Raw genomic sequence first — 14,696 nt, forward strand, 5'->3', positions numbered from 1 at the left:
TCACTGCTTTACAGTCCAATATATACATATTTATTAGCAATTTAAACTAGAGCAGTGGACCAGTGAGATAATACTGGAGACTAGCATCAACTAGTAGCAACCTGCAATGCAAAAAAGCAACAAAAAAAAAAAAAAACATTTAAAAAAAAAAAAAAAAAAACGTTTTTTATTATAGTTTTTTGAGTGACTGTCTTATTGTAAATTATTTGTATAGTATTTGCGGGCCCAGGTGAATGCTGGGTGAATGTGGGGACCACAGAATCACAGGGCAATCTGCTGCTAATGGCAACAGGGATATCCTGCCTTAATAGACTGTCACTAGCACTTCCCCCACCTGTCCCACACAGTGCTATGCAATTAGAAGACTGCTACTACAACTAATGAGACACACACACACACACACACACACACACACACACACACACACACACACACACACACACATATAAACACACACACACACACACACACACTCACACACAGGTACATGCAGGTATGCACTCAAAGAGGGGGAAGAGAGGAAACAAAAATGGAGGGGGAGAAGAAGATAAGGAAGCTGAGAAAGTGTTGTATCAGTGAGTGCTTCACTGTGTTAAGATTTTTGCTCAAATGTAAAGGAAATAAAACCACCTACAGTGTGGAAGTGTAACCCTAAATGCCGTAAACTTAACATAAAGTTGACTTAATTGACTTTGATGGAGAACTAAACTCTGACATTAGTATCCAGAGTTGAGCAGCACATCCATATACATGCGGGAGCTAAAGAGCCAGAAGCACCTGGGTAATCCAGGTTCCCTTTGGCGGGACAACTAGCTCACTAGTGATACTACCTGCCTCTATTTATACCTTTTTGATTCATGCATCTTATAGTTTATTCATCGTGTAGATTCATAAACATGGCTCATAATAATCAATAGCTCAGATAATAAATATAATAGAGATGCTTACATTTTACTCACAAGTTATAAAAAGCTGCATACATACATGAAAGCATACGTCACAAGGGTACTATTCAGTCAACCCTTCGTTTCTGTATACAAAGGAATGGAAACTTGGGAGGGACAAAGGAAAATGGGATTGTGTGTCTGTTGGACACCAGATGACAGTTGTTGTAAAAGAGAAACTGGTGCTTATACAGTGGAAAGGAGTGAGGGGGAGAGAGGTTAAGAGACTACAGTTAGGAGAAACTGAAGAGAGCGGCGTTTGGATCAAGAGGATGACAGAAGACAAATAGCAGAGAGAACAGGACAAAAGGATTCAAAGACAGAGGAGAGCCAATCGCTCTTCCTCCCTTTCTAAGTGACCAACCATATTAGATCAGCACCTTCTGTTGTCACAGCAGGTGTGCGTTTGTGTGTGCCTGTGTTTGTTTGTCCGTGCCTTTGAGTGTGTGTGGATATGTGAGGCGGCTGATGCCAGGTAATTGCAGTGGTGTATTAGGTTAGCCCAAGTTATCCCATAATTGGGACTGTTTGGCCAATTTTCACTGGTGTACAAACTAATCCAACTCACTCCCTTTCCACTCTCTGCTGGGAGTGTGTGTGCTTGTTTGTGTGAATGTGTGTAAGTCTGTGTGTGAGAGAGGTAGCTAGACAAGGAAAGCAAGAGAGACAGAGATTGAGTTAGTGGTGTAACTGCAGATGGCTGTAGGGTTTGTGCATGTTCTTTTAGGCATGTAATTCTCAGCTAAATAGAACGTTTCCAGCCAGGATGACCAATGATCCTACTTCCATAAAGAACTGCTTCTGCTATGAGAGGTCAAGTTGGTGCATCATTTGATTTCTATTTTATTCTATTAGATTCAAGCAAACTGTACAGTTAAGGCATGTATACTGACACAAACAGCTCCTGAGTGCAACATTAAAACTAAAAATTTAATTAAATTCTGTCCAGATCTTACACATTACGCCTCAAACTAATTAACTTAATATGAGAGTCAATGTTCTCATTATGTCTTTTAGGGTTTTTAAATTCACATAAACAAAACAAAATCAGACAACAGGAACACATTACTATTCCTATCAACCCCACTGAGAACAGACAAGTCTACTCTGAACAGCTTTAACCTGATTTCAGCTCATTCCTCACTTTTCATTTTCAGCTAACAAGATTAGCCAGGAGACGTTACCCTACCTAGTATAAACTGGCAAGTGGGAAAAGGTAGATCACTTTACAAAGTAGCCTAAATGAGAGAACCAGATTTAAGATATTTTTCTTCACAAACTACAGTAAAATGTTGAGCGAACACAGAACATGGTGAAAGGTGGCCAGAAAAATGGCTAAAAGTAAGTAGTTGTTTGCCAGAACATGATCCATATTGCCCCGATAAGCCGATAGTATGTTGGACTTTGTTGTGGATAGAAGTCTTTCTGCTTCCTAATGTTCACATATCTTTTAACGCAAGTTCAAAATGAACATACAAGTTGATTAGCGCAGCATTTCTCTCAGGTTCACACACATTACCTGGGCTTTCCACATGACGATGACCATGAGCACAGACGACTGGCTACACTTAGAAGTGGAAGCCTACTCATGAGTACATCCACTGATATAGATTAATTTGGCAGGTACAAGCAAGGGTGACATTAGGATTTTTTAATAAGGTGGAGAGAAATCCAATAATATTCACAAATCAGCATATGCGTTCACTGTATGCATTAACAAAAATTGAAAACTGAATGCCTAAAACAATACCAGAATCACTATGTACATATTAGGAAAGCCTACAAGAATGTTGTTGTATTCTTCTTTCTCTCTCTTCATCTCACCGATCATTTACCACTCCTTTCTTTACCACTGTCCTACATCAAATTATTCCTATGTCATCATTCTCCCCAACAACCCTTTATTGTACACATTATTCTGTCCATCGTCTAGTTTTCTATCAACCAACTCTACGTCCATCTCATTCTCTCTCGTCCATCCACCCGCCAGTGACAAATCTACAGGCTTTGTTTTTACGTAAGAATGTGCTCATCAAAATGATGACATTAAATTAGCTTAAAAAAAAAAAAAAAGCCAGAAAGACAGTTTTCAACGTGAGCTTTCATCACCCCTAAGCCAGAGAAATTAATTGTTGTGGTGATATCAGCTCTGCTACAGCCAGAGAGATAGCAGGGGGGAGTTCTTTGTGAAGCTATTATGGACGCTATCACAAACATCAGGGAGGCTCAGCAAATCCAGAGCCTCGCATACAGGGAGAGAGCGGAAACGAGGCTAAATAAAAACTTGTTCCAACATGGAACAACATCCCACACTGTAATTTCTCAACAACAAAGGTCAGACACAAGTTTACAATTTGTAAAATATCACTTGAAGAACAACTGTGCAGCTGGATTATGATGTAAACAACATCAGGAAAACTGCACCTGAGGAGGCTTTTACAAAAGGAAAAAAGGACATTTAAAGGCCACCGGCAACACGATGGATCAGATGAGCGACCAACTGCAGAAGGGCAATGCTGCAAGGTTGCTCTTGTAAGTTTACCAAATGTGAAGCAGGGCGCTGCATGCCCAGGCGATTTCTCCTTGACCGAGCAAGGCAGGACAAGTGATTGTTGCACACCTGTATTCAGACAGGTAAGGGGTACTCCATGTGTGTAAGAGCACAAGAGTCTAAGTCACAAAAGCAGATCCTGCACACTGTTGAATATTATGGTAAATGTATTGATTTTTGTTTCATGAAAGAAATGAAGAAAAGAAAACTGACTTACTGTATATTGATTAAAAATTTGAAAGTTACCCACATATGTGGCAATGTTCTCTTAATGCACACACACACACACACACACACACACACACACACACACACACACACACACACACACACACACACACACACACACACACACACACACACACCTTTAATTGTTCAGTCTAAATTAAAGGAATGAACTGAACTACGAAGTAAAGTGGTACTTAGTTCACTGAAGCTCAGTCCATCTTTAGAGGAGCTATTAGATAATCATACAGGGGAATAATGTCTTTATGAAATGGGGTGCTACAATAGAGTAAGGTTTTGGAAAGTGTGAGTGTGTGTGTGTGAAGAGAGAGAGCTGTACATGGAGGGCTGCTGGCAGGATAGAGACAAACAAATAGCATCGAGTAGTACTGATACTGATGCAGACTATGTATATGTATGTATTATATTTGTGAGACAGGTAAGCAAAAGGTTTGCCACAGACATTGCAAATGAGCTGATGATGCAACGCATCATTAGTCTGACACAGCAGAACTGTCGTAGCAATCTTACCTTTGTGCTGTCGGCACAACCAGCCCGGTTACAGACCCTCAGCTGGTAATTGTATTCCTGGAATGGCCTGATTCCAGCCACATCAGTAAAACTGTTTTCATCACCACGGTAGCGCTCTTGTCCATCCCGCAGTATAACATAGTGGGTGATATCCCCTGGTAAAATGGAGAAGTTACTTTTCAATCAATGTCAGAAGTTTCTCAATATTCAAAAGAAGTGAAGAGTCTTGTTAATTTTCAAGGCCAAATCAACAGTAATCAGGAACACCCCTTTCCTGAAGGTAATTCAACTGAACCACGTCTATAGAAAGGGTGATTTTTAGTGATACACACACACGTGCATACACACCATTAGGCCTGGAGGGTGTTTGCCATAGCAACTGGATGATGTCATCTCGTTCCCCTAAGCGACTCCAGCGGGGCGGTGCCACTCCCCACGGTTTGTCTTCACTGGTGGTCACTGTTATAACATCACTGGAGCCTCGTCCAAAGCTGTTCCAGCCCCTCACTCTGTACTCATAGGTGGTGAAGGGCTCCAGGTCAGAGTCTATTAGAGAGTAAGCAAGGTAGGAATGACAGAAGAAGAGGAGCAAAGGGGATAGAACAACAAAAATAATCAACAAATCGGTCAGCAAGATTGTCAATGCATGGATTTAGGAATAATTTACCAACATATATATATTTACCAGCGATTACAAGTGATTAATACTGTAAGTGCACACATAGTAGGATCTAATTCCAGTATGTAAAGAATTAAGTTGGCAACTCATTGCATGTTCTAACTGAAAGAACTAATGAATGTGTGAAAAAAGACGTCCATCCATTGGATAAAAGAAGAAAAACAACAACAACTATAAATTATCCAAATTAAAATCCAATACAACAAAGTCTTTGCATCTGCTGATTTGAATTATTGAGGGCATTACTTTTTTTGACTATCCAGTCTGTCAATGCAACGAAGTTGCAATATTGAGAAAAATTACACTACTACGCCTACACTACTACAGATTTAAAGACTGTGCGTAGCAACATAATGGATGGATTTGTGCCTTCATGAACTGTTGTGGCCCTTTTGTCCAACATGGAAGCTGTATTGCCAATGTAAGCACACTTTATATGAACATATACCAAATGTATGCACTATCACTGGTGCATAGTTGTAAACGTCAGGCCATTACTGAAGCATTCTGGGAATTGGGTTGTGACAACCCTTCTGGTGAGGTATACATACAGGAGCATATACATACAGATGCCCTCCCACATACTCACACACATATGTGCATTATCTTTAGGAGTGTTAAGGGACTGCTGCTGTAAATGAGACTACGTTTTAACCGCCAGTTTGGGACTCTTGTCTTTACTACTGTGATAACCCAAGCAGCAAAACACACACTGCGACTGCTATGTGTTTGCTTAGCTACATTCCTAAAAAATGTCATTTCTGTGTTGGATTAAAAACCAATTCCAAAAATTCTACATACAAATTGGCTGTGGACAATACAGTATATATTTATATCAATGTGTAGCTATTTGTGTGTGATCTACCTTAGTATTTTTCCCAGAGAACCATATCATGATACCCCGCTTGTGTGTGTGTGTGTGTGTGCATGAGAAACATCTGGTGTATGGTGGGAGGCGACAGCTTTATGTGCCTCTGCCCAGATGGTGTCACAGCATTGCCTAGAAACTCTTATCCTAAAAGTCCCTCCTCCCACACACACACACACACACACACACACACACACACACACACACACACACACACACACACACACACACACACACACACACACACACACACACACACACACACACACACACACACACACACACACACACACACACACACACACACACACACACACACACACACACACACACACACACACACACACACAAAACCACAAACACTACAGAAGCACACATGAATAGTAACTAACTGGACACTAACGCACACAAAAAACATGTAATTATTGCACAACCACCCATACGCACATTACATCCACAACCACAATTAGTCTTGATTAAACAGACCCATCTACCCAGATAAATAATGTGTGGACAGACTGAAAATCCTGACGCACACACCCACAAACACCAATACACACATACATACACCCCTGCCACATCACAAACTCCCTTGGCTGATAAATAGTGGAGAATGTTAAAAATGCCATTTAAACGCCCATCTTTAAGTTTTAATGACACACAAGAGTACAGCGCAGAGAGAGTTACCACGTTAACAGCTATCAATGTACACTCCAACAGCTGTCTTGATGTGTGTGTGTAAGCATGTGGAAGGGCATCTGTCTCTAAAGCCCGTTGATTGCAGCGGCTGACACATTTAGAGTAAATGCAGAATTGGTTTCCGCATACTCAAAAGGTCTATGAGCGGTGTGTTTCACAGATGGCTATATTCTGTTCTAGTTGTTCTTCATCGTGGCTCGGAGGTCAGAAGCAGGGATGCAAATATACTATGAATGTGTGTATGTGTGTATATGTATATATGTATATATATATATATATATATATATATATATATATATATATATATATATATATATATATATATATGTATATATATGCAATATTTTAACTACAACAGCATGTGAAGTTATGGAAAGGTCTGAGAAAACTACCTTTGCAACGTCAATCAGGTAACTTTACTTGAATAAACTACAATCCTCATACGAGGACAGAAGTCTGTCTAGCTGCTCAGATCACACATTGACACACAACAAACTCAAATTATAGTTTCCAAATACTAACATGCATGTTTGCAGCAGAGTAAAGTGAAGAGCAGTGATTGGAAAAGGATGCTGAAAAACTATGCCTGATCAATGAGAAATTGGTACAATACCTGAATAGGTACAGGAGACATTGAGTGGTACAAACATGTGGTTTTAAAGAAAGATAATGAAACAGGCACATTTGATTGGTGGTAAAAGAAATGTAGCGGTAGCTATGCCCTTGTGGTTAGAAAACCAGGCTTGTCACCAAAGACACTCAACACTAAGGTCCAAAAAGTGAAAGCAAAACAAATATATATAAAGATACTAAACATAAGCCATGCTAATTACTATGGAAATGTTAGGTAATTTAAAGTGTAGCCTATATTTTGTTCCCACCAAACACACACAATTACCTGTATAAGTGTATCTGTTGGAATCTCCGCTGTACACAACCTCCTCATGGGACGGGCACAGGCTCCCCTCAAATTGCAGGTTCTCAGTATGTGTGTGACTGTATGCGTCTGCCATTTTGTATGTGATATCACTTCTGTTTGTATGGGTAGACAGGCCCCTAGTGAGAGTTTCATGAGTGGTGTTAAAGGAAGGTGAGTATGTTGTGGAGGGTTTATCAGGGTGTTTGTGCGCAGACAGGACCCATGTGCAGGCGTTCGTAGATGGATCGAGGTCACACAAGCCACAGTAAGCTGTAGAAGCTGCAGCTACAGGACACACTGCCCCCTGCAAACACTGGTGCTGCACAGGGGAGGAAGGGAGAGACAGTTTAAGATGGAGTAGAGAGACAAAATGTAACTATGAGGTTCAGAATCTTTCTTTGCTTTAAGTGATTTGTCTCCATGAGTGCAGAGCACACTGGCACAACTACCACAGAAGCTCACCTTATCGAAGTTTACTCTTATCTTTTTTAAATTCCGAAGCGTCTCTAACACACGATACATGCAGAATGTAGCTATGTTCATGTTTGTGTATGGTAAGCCTGGTCCTTAATGACATCATTAGAGCTAATGAGAGTTCCTACCCTTTGTCCCTGTGTGTGCGTGCTTCTGTTTGTGTATGTGTGTATGCGTGTGGCTGTCTCATGCTGACTTAGGAACACACAAACACCGCATGACCCCAGTTGATAAATGGAAGATGGCCCAATCCCCAACTCCTGATGTGACAATGAGTTTGGGGGTTGAGAGAGCGAGAGAAATTCTATCTACCAATATTCACTGGACGTGTAAAGGCCAGATCTTTTTTCTGCCAGAGTAGCTTGCATTTCTTAAGCTTGAAAGCCACTTGTGACTTGAATGCAAGTATTCATTGGCAGTTGATATTCATTTCATATCCATAGGTGCATTTCAATTTGTTTTTCTCGTCAATTTGTCACCTCTCCTCTTTTTCCTTCCACTAATATGCACTTTGCAGGAAATACAGGTTCAAAGAATGATGGCAAAACATTGCTCGGTTATTGGAAATGTGGCAAAAACAACATAGGATAAAAGAAGAGCTGATTTGACCGTCTTTGAGAAGACATTTATTTAATAGTGTATAGACATAATAAACACAGAGACACAAACAGTTGTACACACCACACACTTTCTCTCACATACCTGTATCAGCAGGCCGGGTGTGGGTTCATCTGCACACACGTGTCGTTGAGGGTCATAGCCAATCCCATTGCAGCATTTCTCCTCCTGATGTATGACCTTTGACCCACAGCACTGCAGTGTCACTGTGGCATTGCCAGCAGGGTGCATTGTGGGATATCCATCATTACTCACACAGCACAGAGAGGTTGAAGAGTTTATATACTCCTGACCACAGCAGACAAAACCTAGAGATAAGAAAACACGCGTCACAATATTGTTTTGAATACATTTGATTTCTGATCCTACTGCTCATTCACAGACTACTGTTGGGTTGTAGTGGATTTTATATATATTTGCACATGTAGATAAGATAAGTTTATGTTTTAAATTAATACATAAAGAAAGATATGATAATTAATTTGGGATATGAGGAATATTCTGGAGGAATGTATTATGAAACATAAGAGAGGATCACTGTTTTATTATTCTGTTTTAATGACAAATGTAATGATTGACTGTATGAATGAATGAATGTTTTATTGTTTAGACAATAGTTAAAATGGATGCCGATTGAAACCTAATGTGTTGCTTTTATTCTGAAGGCAGGATAGTGGGTTTTATTCTGAAGAGGAACTTCCTGTTTGACCGGAAGTGTGAACTTTGACCTCGCCAGCTTATCAATTGGCTTAGCAAACAGAACTGCGGCATCCTTTGAACTGACCAATAAATCTAACCTTTAGATGTGAATTCATTTGCATGACCAGACTAACGACCGAGCATTTATTCTGGGGAGACATGGTTCTACTGGTCTGGAGACTCGAGACAGCCCCGGTCTGTTGCTCCTTGGGAGCTGCAGTCCGTCTGTGGAGAGTTCCTCCTTTCTGGCCCCACGATCGTGAACGCTACATGAGTATTATCTTTGCCATTAAATATTGTTAAACTTTAACTCATTGAATCCTGAATTTCCTGCGGCCACGGGCCCGGAGCTCTGAATACAAATCTTACACTACAAATGACGACTGTGACTTTTAATTCTCTAATGAATCAGTTTTAAGTTCTGGATATTTAAATTAGCTGCAAATGTATCGTTTACATGCTGTGGTTATATCTTTACGTTCTACAGTGATGTCTGTTTTGTGTCTCACTTTGGCAAAGAATAATAGACCTTCTCTTGTTTTTCTCATCACCTCTGCTTCTTCATACTCAAGCAAGGAATCCTCAAATACTACTCATCTTATTATTATTTCCTCCTCTTTCACCTCCCTCCACAACCTCTTCTCATTCCTCAATCTCTTCCCCTCACCTCCTCTTGTTTTATGCCTCTATTCTCTCCATACTGTCAAAAGATCCCGGCCATGCTGTATTGTCTCTCCTTTACACTTCCCAAACTCTTGTTTCCTCTTCTCCTCAACCTCTATTTTCCAGTCTGCACAGCAACAGTATTTACGCTGCTCTGAATATTAGTGTGCATCTTCTCTTATCAACTCTTATCCTCCTTTCCTCTTCTCCTCCCTTGTAAGCCTCTTTTTCTGTCCTGTATTCATCTCTTCGTACAGCAGTAATATTCAGGCTATGCAGGCGCAAGTGCGCAAGGGGAGAGGAAGTGTGTTTTTCTGAGAGCTGCCATCTCTGACAGTGATAGGTGATGTCTTTCTGCTCCCACTTCACCTTCAGCAGCAAGGTGACATTTAAAATACATATCACTCCATTTCCCTGTAAATGTTTTGCAGCTGAATATCAAATTTCAAGGCATGTTTCTCCACATTCTGCAGCACTTCATATTTCAAATTCAAATAACTTGAGTCACTTCGAATGATTGACAAATGACAATTGTTAAAGTGTCTGAACATTTGAAGTAGAAAGACTCGTTCTTGGTGGAGAAAATATATTTTTTGTCTCCAGACTGGTAAAAGCTCGACTTCATTCCGGTTGGAAAAGCTAATCAAGTCTTTGGCATATAATGTCCTTCTTATTGAAGAAATAAGGCTATCTACAGTACATGTTTTAGTCCTATACTGACTAAATTAACTTAACACACAAATGTAATACCTCAACATGAACATGCCGCCCCAGGAGGCCAGGCAAGATGGAAGCTCAGCAAACCCAGCTAGGACCCAAGGCTATTCCACTACCCAGTCTGCTCCTGGCTGAAGTCCAGTCGCAGGAAATTTCTGCCTAAACCAGCGATGGGAGGTCGGTGATTGTTGTGCCCATGGTTTTACAGAGACCCGGCTCCATTTTGGCACCCTGGATCAAGCTGCACTTGAAGGGCGGACCACAGGACAGAGCCCCAGACATAAATATCTCACTTTTTACAATATGGGACCTTTAAAGGGGAGTACACATGGTGCTTTCTCTTCAGTGATGCTCCTAATAACACAAGTTGAGCCAATCTGGTTACTTTGGCATCTTAGCTTCGTTGAGGGGGAGGATTGTCAAGCTTTGGCCTTGCAATGGATTAGGACTATGAAATTGTCCTGCTATAATACTGAGTCAGCAAAGTAACCCCCCACTGTGAGAATGCATTGAAAATACAAATGAGCATGGCATGGCACGACACAGCTCAACTAAAACGGAAAAAGCACAAATCGTATTTTAATGAGTCCAATTGAAAAAAAGCTTCTCATTTTAAATCAGACTGAAATGTTATAAGAACCCCTCGGTCTTCTGTGATTATTTAGTTTATTTTTAAATAATCTAACTTTCATGAGGTATTTAGCAAATTCATCCTAACAGCCGACGGCATGCTGATCTGCAGCACTATCTACCCCCAGCTGTGTTGCCCATTTTATTTGACAGCAGACATTAAACACCAAGTCATTGCATTGTACCATGGCCTCGCCCTTTAATGGGGCTGCAGCTAGTTGTGGAGTGATAAATAACTTATTGTTTAACAACCCAATCAGCGCTCACTCTTTGCGCACATGAAAAGCTGTTCATTTAGGCAATCATTTCACTTAAAGGCCAGAAGTGGAGGATGGCACATCTTTTCTCCTGTGCTGTTGCAGTGCATTATATCCTCACCGCATCCATCACAGGCAACATGTGACAGGAAAATGCATGTGTATGTGTATGTGTGTTTGATTGTGTGACATAAAGGCAGTCTGACGGCTAGTAACTCACTTAGCAGCGGCAGCTGTTGCAGAGTGGGGGCTTGGTGGCCAATTCCCCCAGCGCCTTACTTCAGCTTCAATGACGCGAAAATAAACAGCTCAACACTTTTCCAAAATAGCTTCCTTCCACTCATCCCTCGTCCTCCCGGCATCTTCACCTCTACTCCTCCCTCCCATCCGGACACCAGGCCCTCATGCGACTCACAATTTGTACTCATTTAGCTCTCTTCCATTTACTCCCAAGCAGTCAGACTGTCTTTCCATGTATCGTGCAACATGGCTCTGTTCAAAAACAGTGCCTATCTTGATGCCCTCTTTTGCTTTTTCTGACTCTAGGAAATGGCAACTTTATCACCTGGGATCTGAAGTTCAGGAGTTATCTCCTGCCGCTTCTCTACCCTCAATCTGTTCTTTCTCTGATCATTCGTTTTTCACCACATCCCTTACTTCCATCTATATCTCCCAATCTCCACAACCGTCTTTGTCTTCACAATGTCGTCTAAGTCCCTCTTATAATTTGTCCCTTTCTCTATCTCCAATGCTTTATTTGAACTATTTGTCCCATCGTCCTATCATATTAGTACACCTCCCTTCTTTCAGTTCCAACATTTCTACTTGTTCCTCCTTCCCCATATTTTTTCCCATCATCTTTAAATCTTCTTAATTTCCTCCTCCTCTTCCCCATTCACTATTTGCTCTCTATCGCTCTCTCTGCATTCATTAGGTCTACATTGGTTTGTTTACCGCCCTGTAGCTAAACTTCACTACTGAATTATCACCCATTCAGCAGGAATCCAATTCCTGTCTTTGTAAGCATTATCTGTGTTTGGGTTTGTGTGACATGCTTGAACCTTTGTGTTACCGTTTTGAAACACACACCTACTATTTTCTCCTCCTCTATGTAAGCTGTGTGTATTTGTGCATATGCATGTGAGTGTATGTGTTGACAACAGTTTATCACACACCTCTTGTTTTCTCACTTGCATTGCAGAATGCTTCAGCCCTAATCTTCAGATTTACGTTGGATTTGCATACATTCGTTAATAGCATCGGGAGCGCCGCGTCAACACAAGGTGCTTAGACAACGTGAATTATTATTAGGGTTTCAGTCATTCCACTTAATGATAAGTCAATATTTAGCCCTGCCAATGAACTACTGATAAAAATGTGTGTTGTGGATTAGGGTTATCCGAGCTCTCTAGGAGACCAAAACCCCTCCACAACTTTAAACAAACCAAACACTTTTAAATACCTGAATATATTACGAGGGGTTTTGGCACAAAGTGCAAAGCAAGTGCACACATATTCAGTCTGTGTTCATGTATACCAGCACACACACAGTCACATTGAAGAAGCTTTCATAGACGCAGACTGAAGGCACACATCTGCATGTGCACACTCATACACAGAAAGGATAAAGCACATACAAGATGATTTAGTTATTTAAGAACAGGCTTATTACAGATATAAAGAATACATTGGTATTGGCATATATGCCGGTCAATAAATTACAAAAAATTGCAGCGAAGAAACACTGTTTTTGTGTGTTTGAATTCAATCTGTTTAAATGAATATTGCTTGGAGAAAGCTTTACTGTAAATTGTATCTGATAACAGAAACCAAAAATGACCTGCAAATTATACATATGTATAATTTGCAGGTCATTTTTGGTTTCTGTGCGTGCATACATATATATACGCACGCACACACACTTTGTGCTCCAAAGGGACCAGGCTATATGCCATGTCGAGAGATGAAATCGCAGTGGATTGACTTTCTCACACAGTGCACAGTGTTCCCATGTGGACACACACACACACACACACACACACACACACACACACACACACACACACACACACACACACACACACACACACACACACACACACACACACACACACACACACACACACACACACACACACACACACACACACACACACACACACACACACACACACACACACACACACACACACACACACACACACACACACACACACACACACACACGTGTGGAGGTTGGGGCAGCAAGCACACACACATAATCAAAGACACACACACACCTACTCTTTTCCCAGCTGACTGGCTGTCCTCTTGTCTTTCTGACGTCTTTTTTCCATTTTTATTCATCTCAACAACATTACCAGCTGGGCATGTGTGTGAGATTGTGTGTACGTGCATCTTTAGGTGTATGAGTCTTGAGTGTTTGTTTCAGTGTGTGTGTGTGTGTGCTGAGCTTAGGGAAATGCTTTGGTGGCAGTTATATTTTCACCACTCTACAGGGATTCACTAAAAACTGAGACACAGCAAGCAGCTGTTTGTGTGTGTGTTTAGTGTCTGAGTGAGAAGTGGGACCGAAATGAAGATAGACATTGGGATGAAGAAATGCACAACTTAAAGAGTTTGACAAATGGATAAAACAGGAAAAAACTATTAACAGATGTGATATGAAATGAGCAAGTTTAGCTAAAATAAAGAACATAACATACTGTATGTTGTAATCTACTGTGGATGCACCAACATCATGTGTTGGGTTTGTATGGTTATCAAGTACATATCAATCATGTGAGTCACCTTTATTAGCCAAGTATGTGTGGACATACAAGGAACGTGATTTTTTTTTTCATCTCTCTTGATGTACTTATACAGAAATAGAAATAAAGGTAAAGGTTAGACAGGACTGTAATACAGATGAAGTGAAAAAGATAGGTGTACGGATAAACTACAAAAAGCACCAATGACCAACAATAAAATAAGAAATAAAATGTTTATATATATATATAACAGTTTTTGTTAGTTACAAAAACATACACTTATCAATTTTAATGATATTAAATGATTAGGTAAGACCTACATCTTTTAAATTAGACACACATGAAGACTCCAGAGCAGATGTATTCATCAGGTAATCCACTTTCCAATGCTTAAACATTCTGCCTACGCCCATTCTTTCCTCAACCCTATTGTAGCTGACAACACAAAGACCCATGAACCGCCTCCTTCAGG

At 40.6% G+C, this 14,696-nt stretch overlaps 1 protein-coding gene across 1 annotated transcript in view; it reads right to left on the reverse strand.

Moving 5' to 3' along the window:
• The window catches only part of ush2a (Usher syndrome 2A (autosomal recessive, mild)), a 191,946-nt gene that overhangs the window by 49,131 nt on the left and 128,119 nt on the right, over window positions 1-14,696 (reverse strand). Inside the window, 4 exon segments of the mRNA XM_034527265.1 lie at window positions 4,252-4,406; window positions 4,600-4,797; window positions 7,396-7,735; window positions 8,593-8,816. Of these exon segments, the coding sequence (XP_034383156.1) occupies window positions 4,252-4,406; window positions 4,600-4,797; window positions 7,396-7,735; window positions 8,593-8,816 (917 nt within the window).

This window comes from Cyclopterus lumpus, chromosome 3 (genome assembly GCF_009769545.1).
Source record: "Cyclopterus lumpus isolate fCycLum1 chromosome 3, fCycLum1.pri, whole genome shotgun sequence".
Lineage (NCBI taxonomy): Eukaryota > Metazoa > Chordata > Actinopteri > Perciformes > Cyclopteridae > Cyclopterus > Cyclopterus lumpus.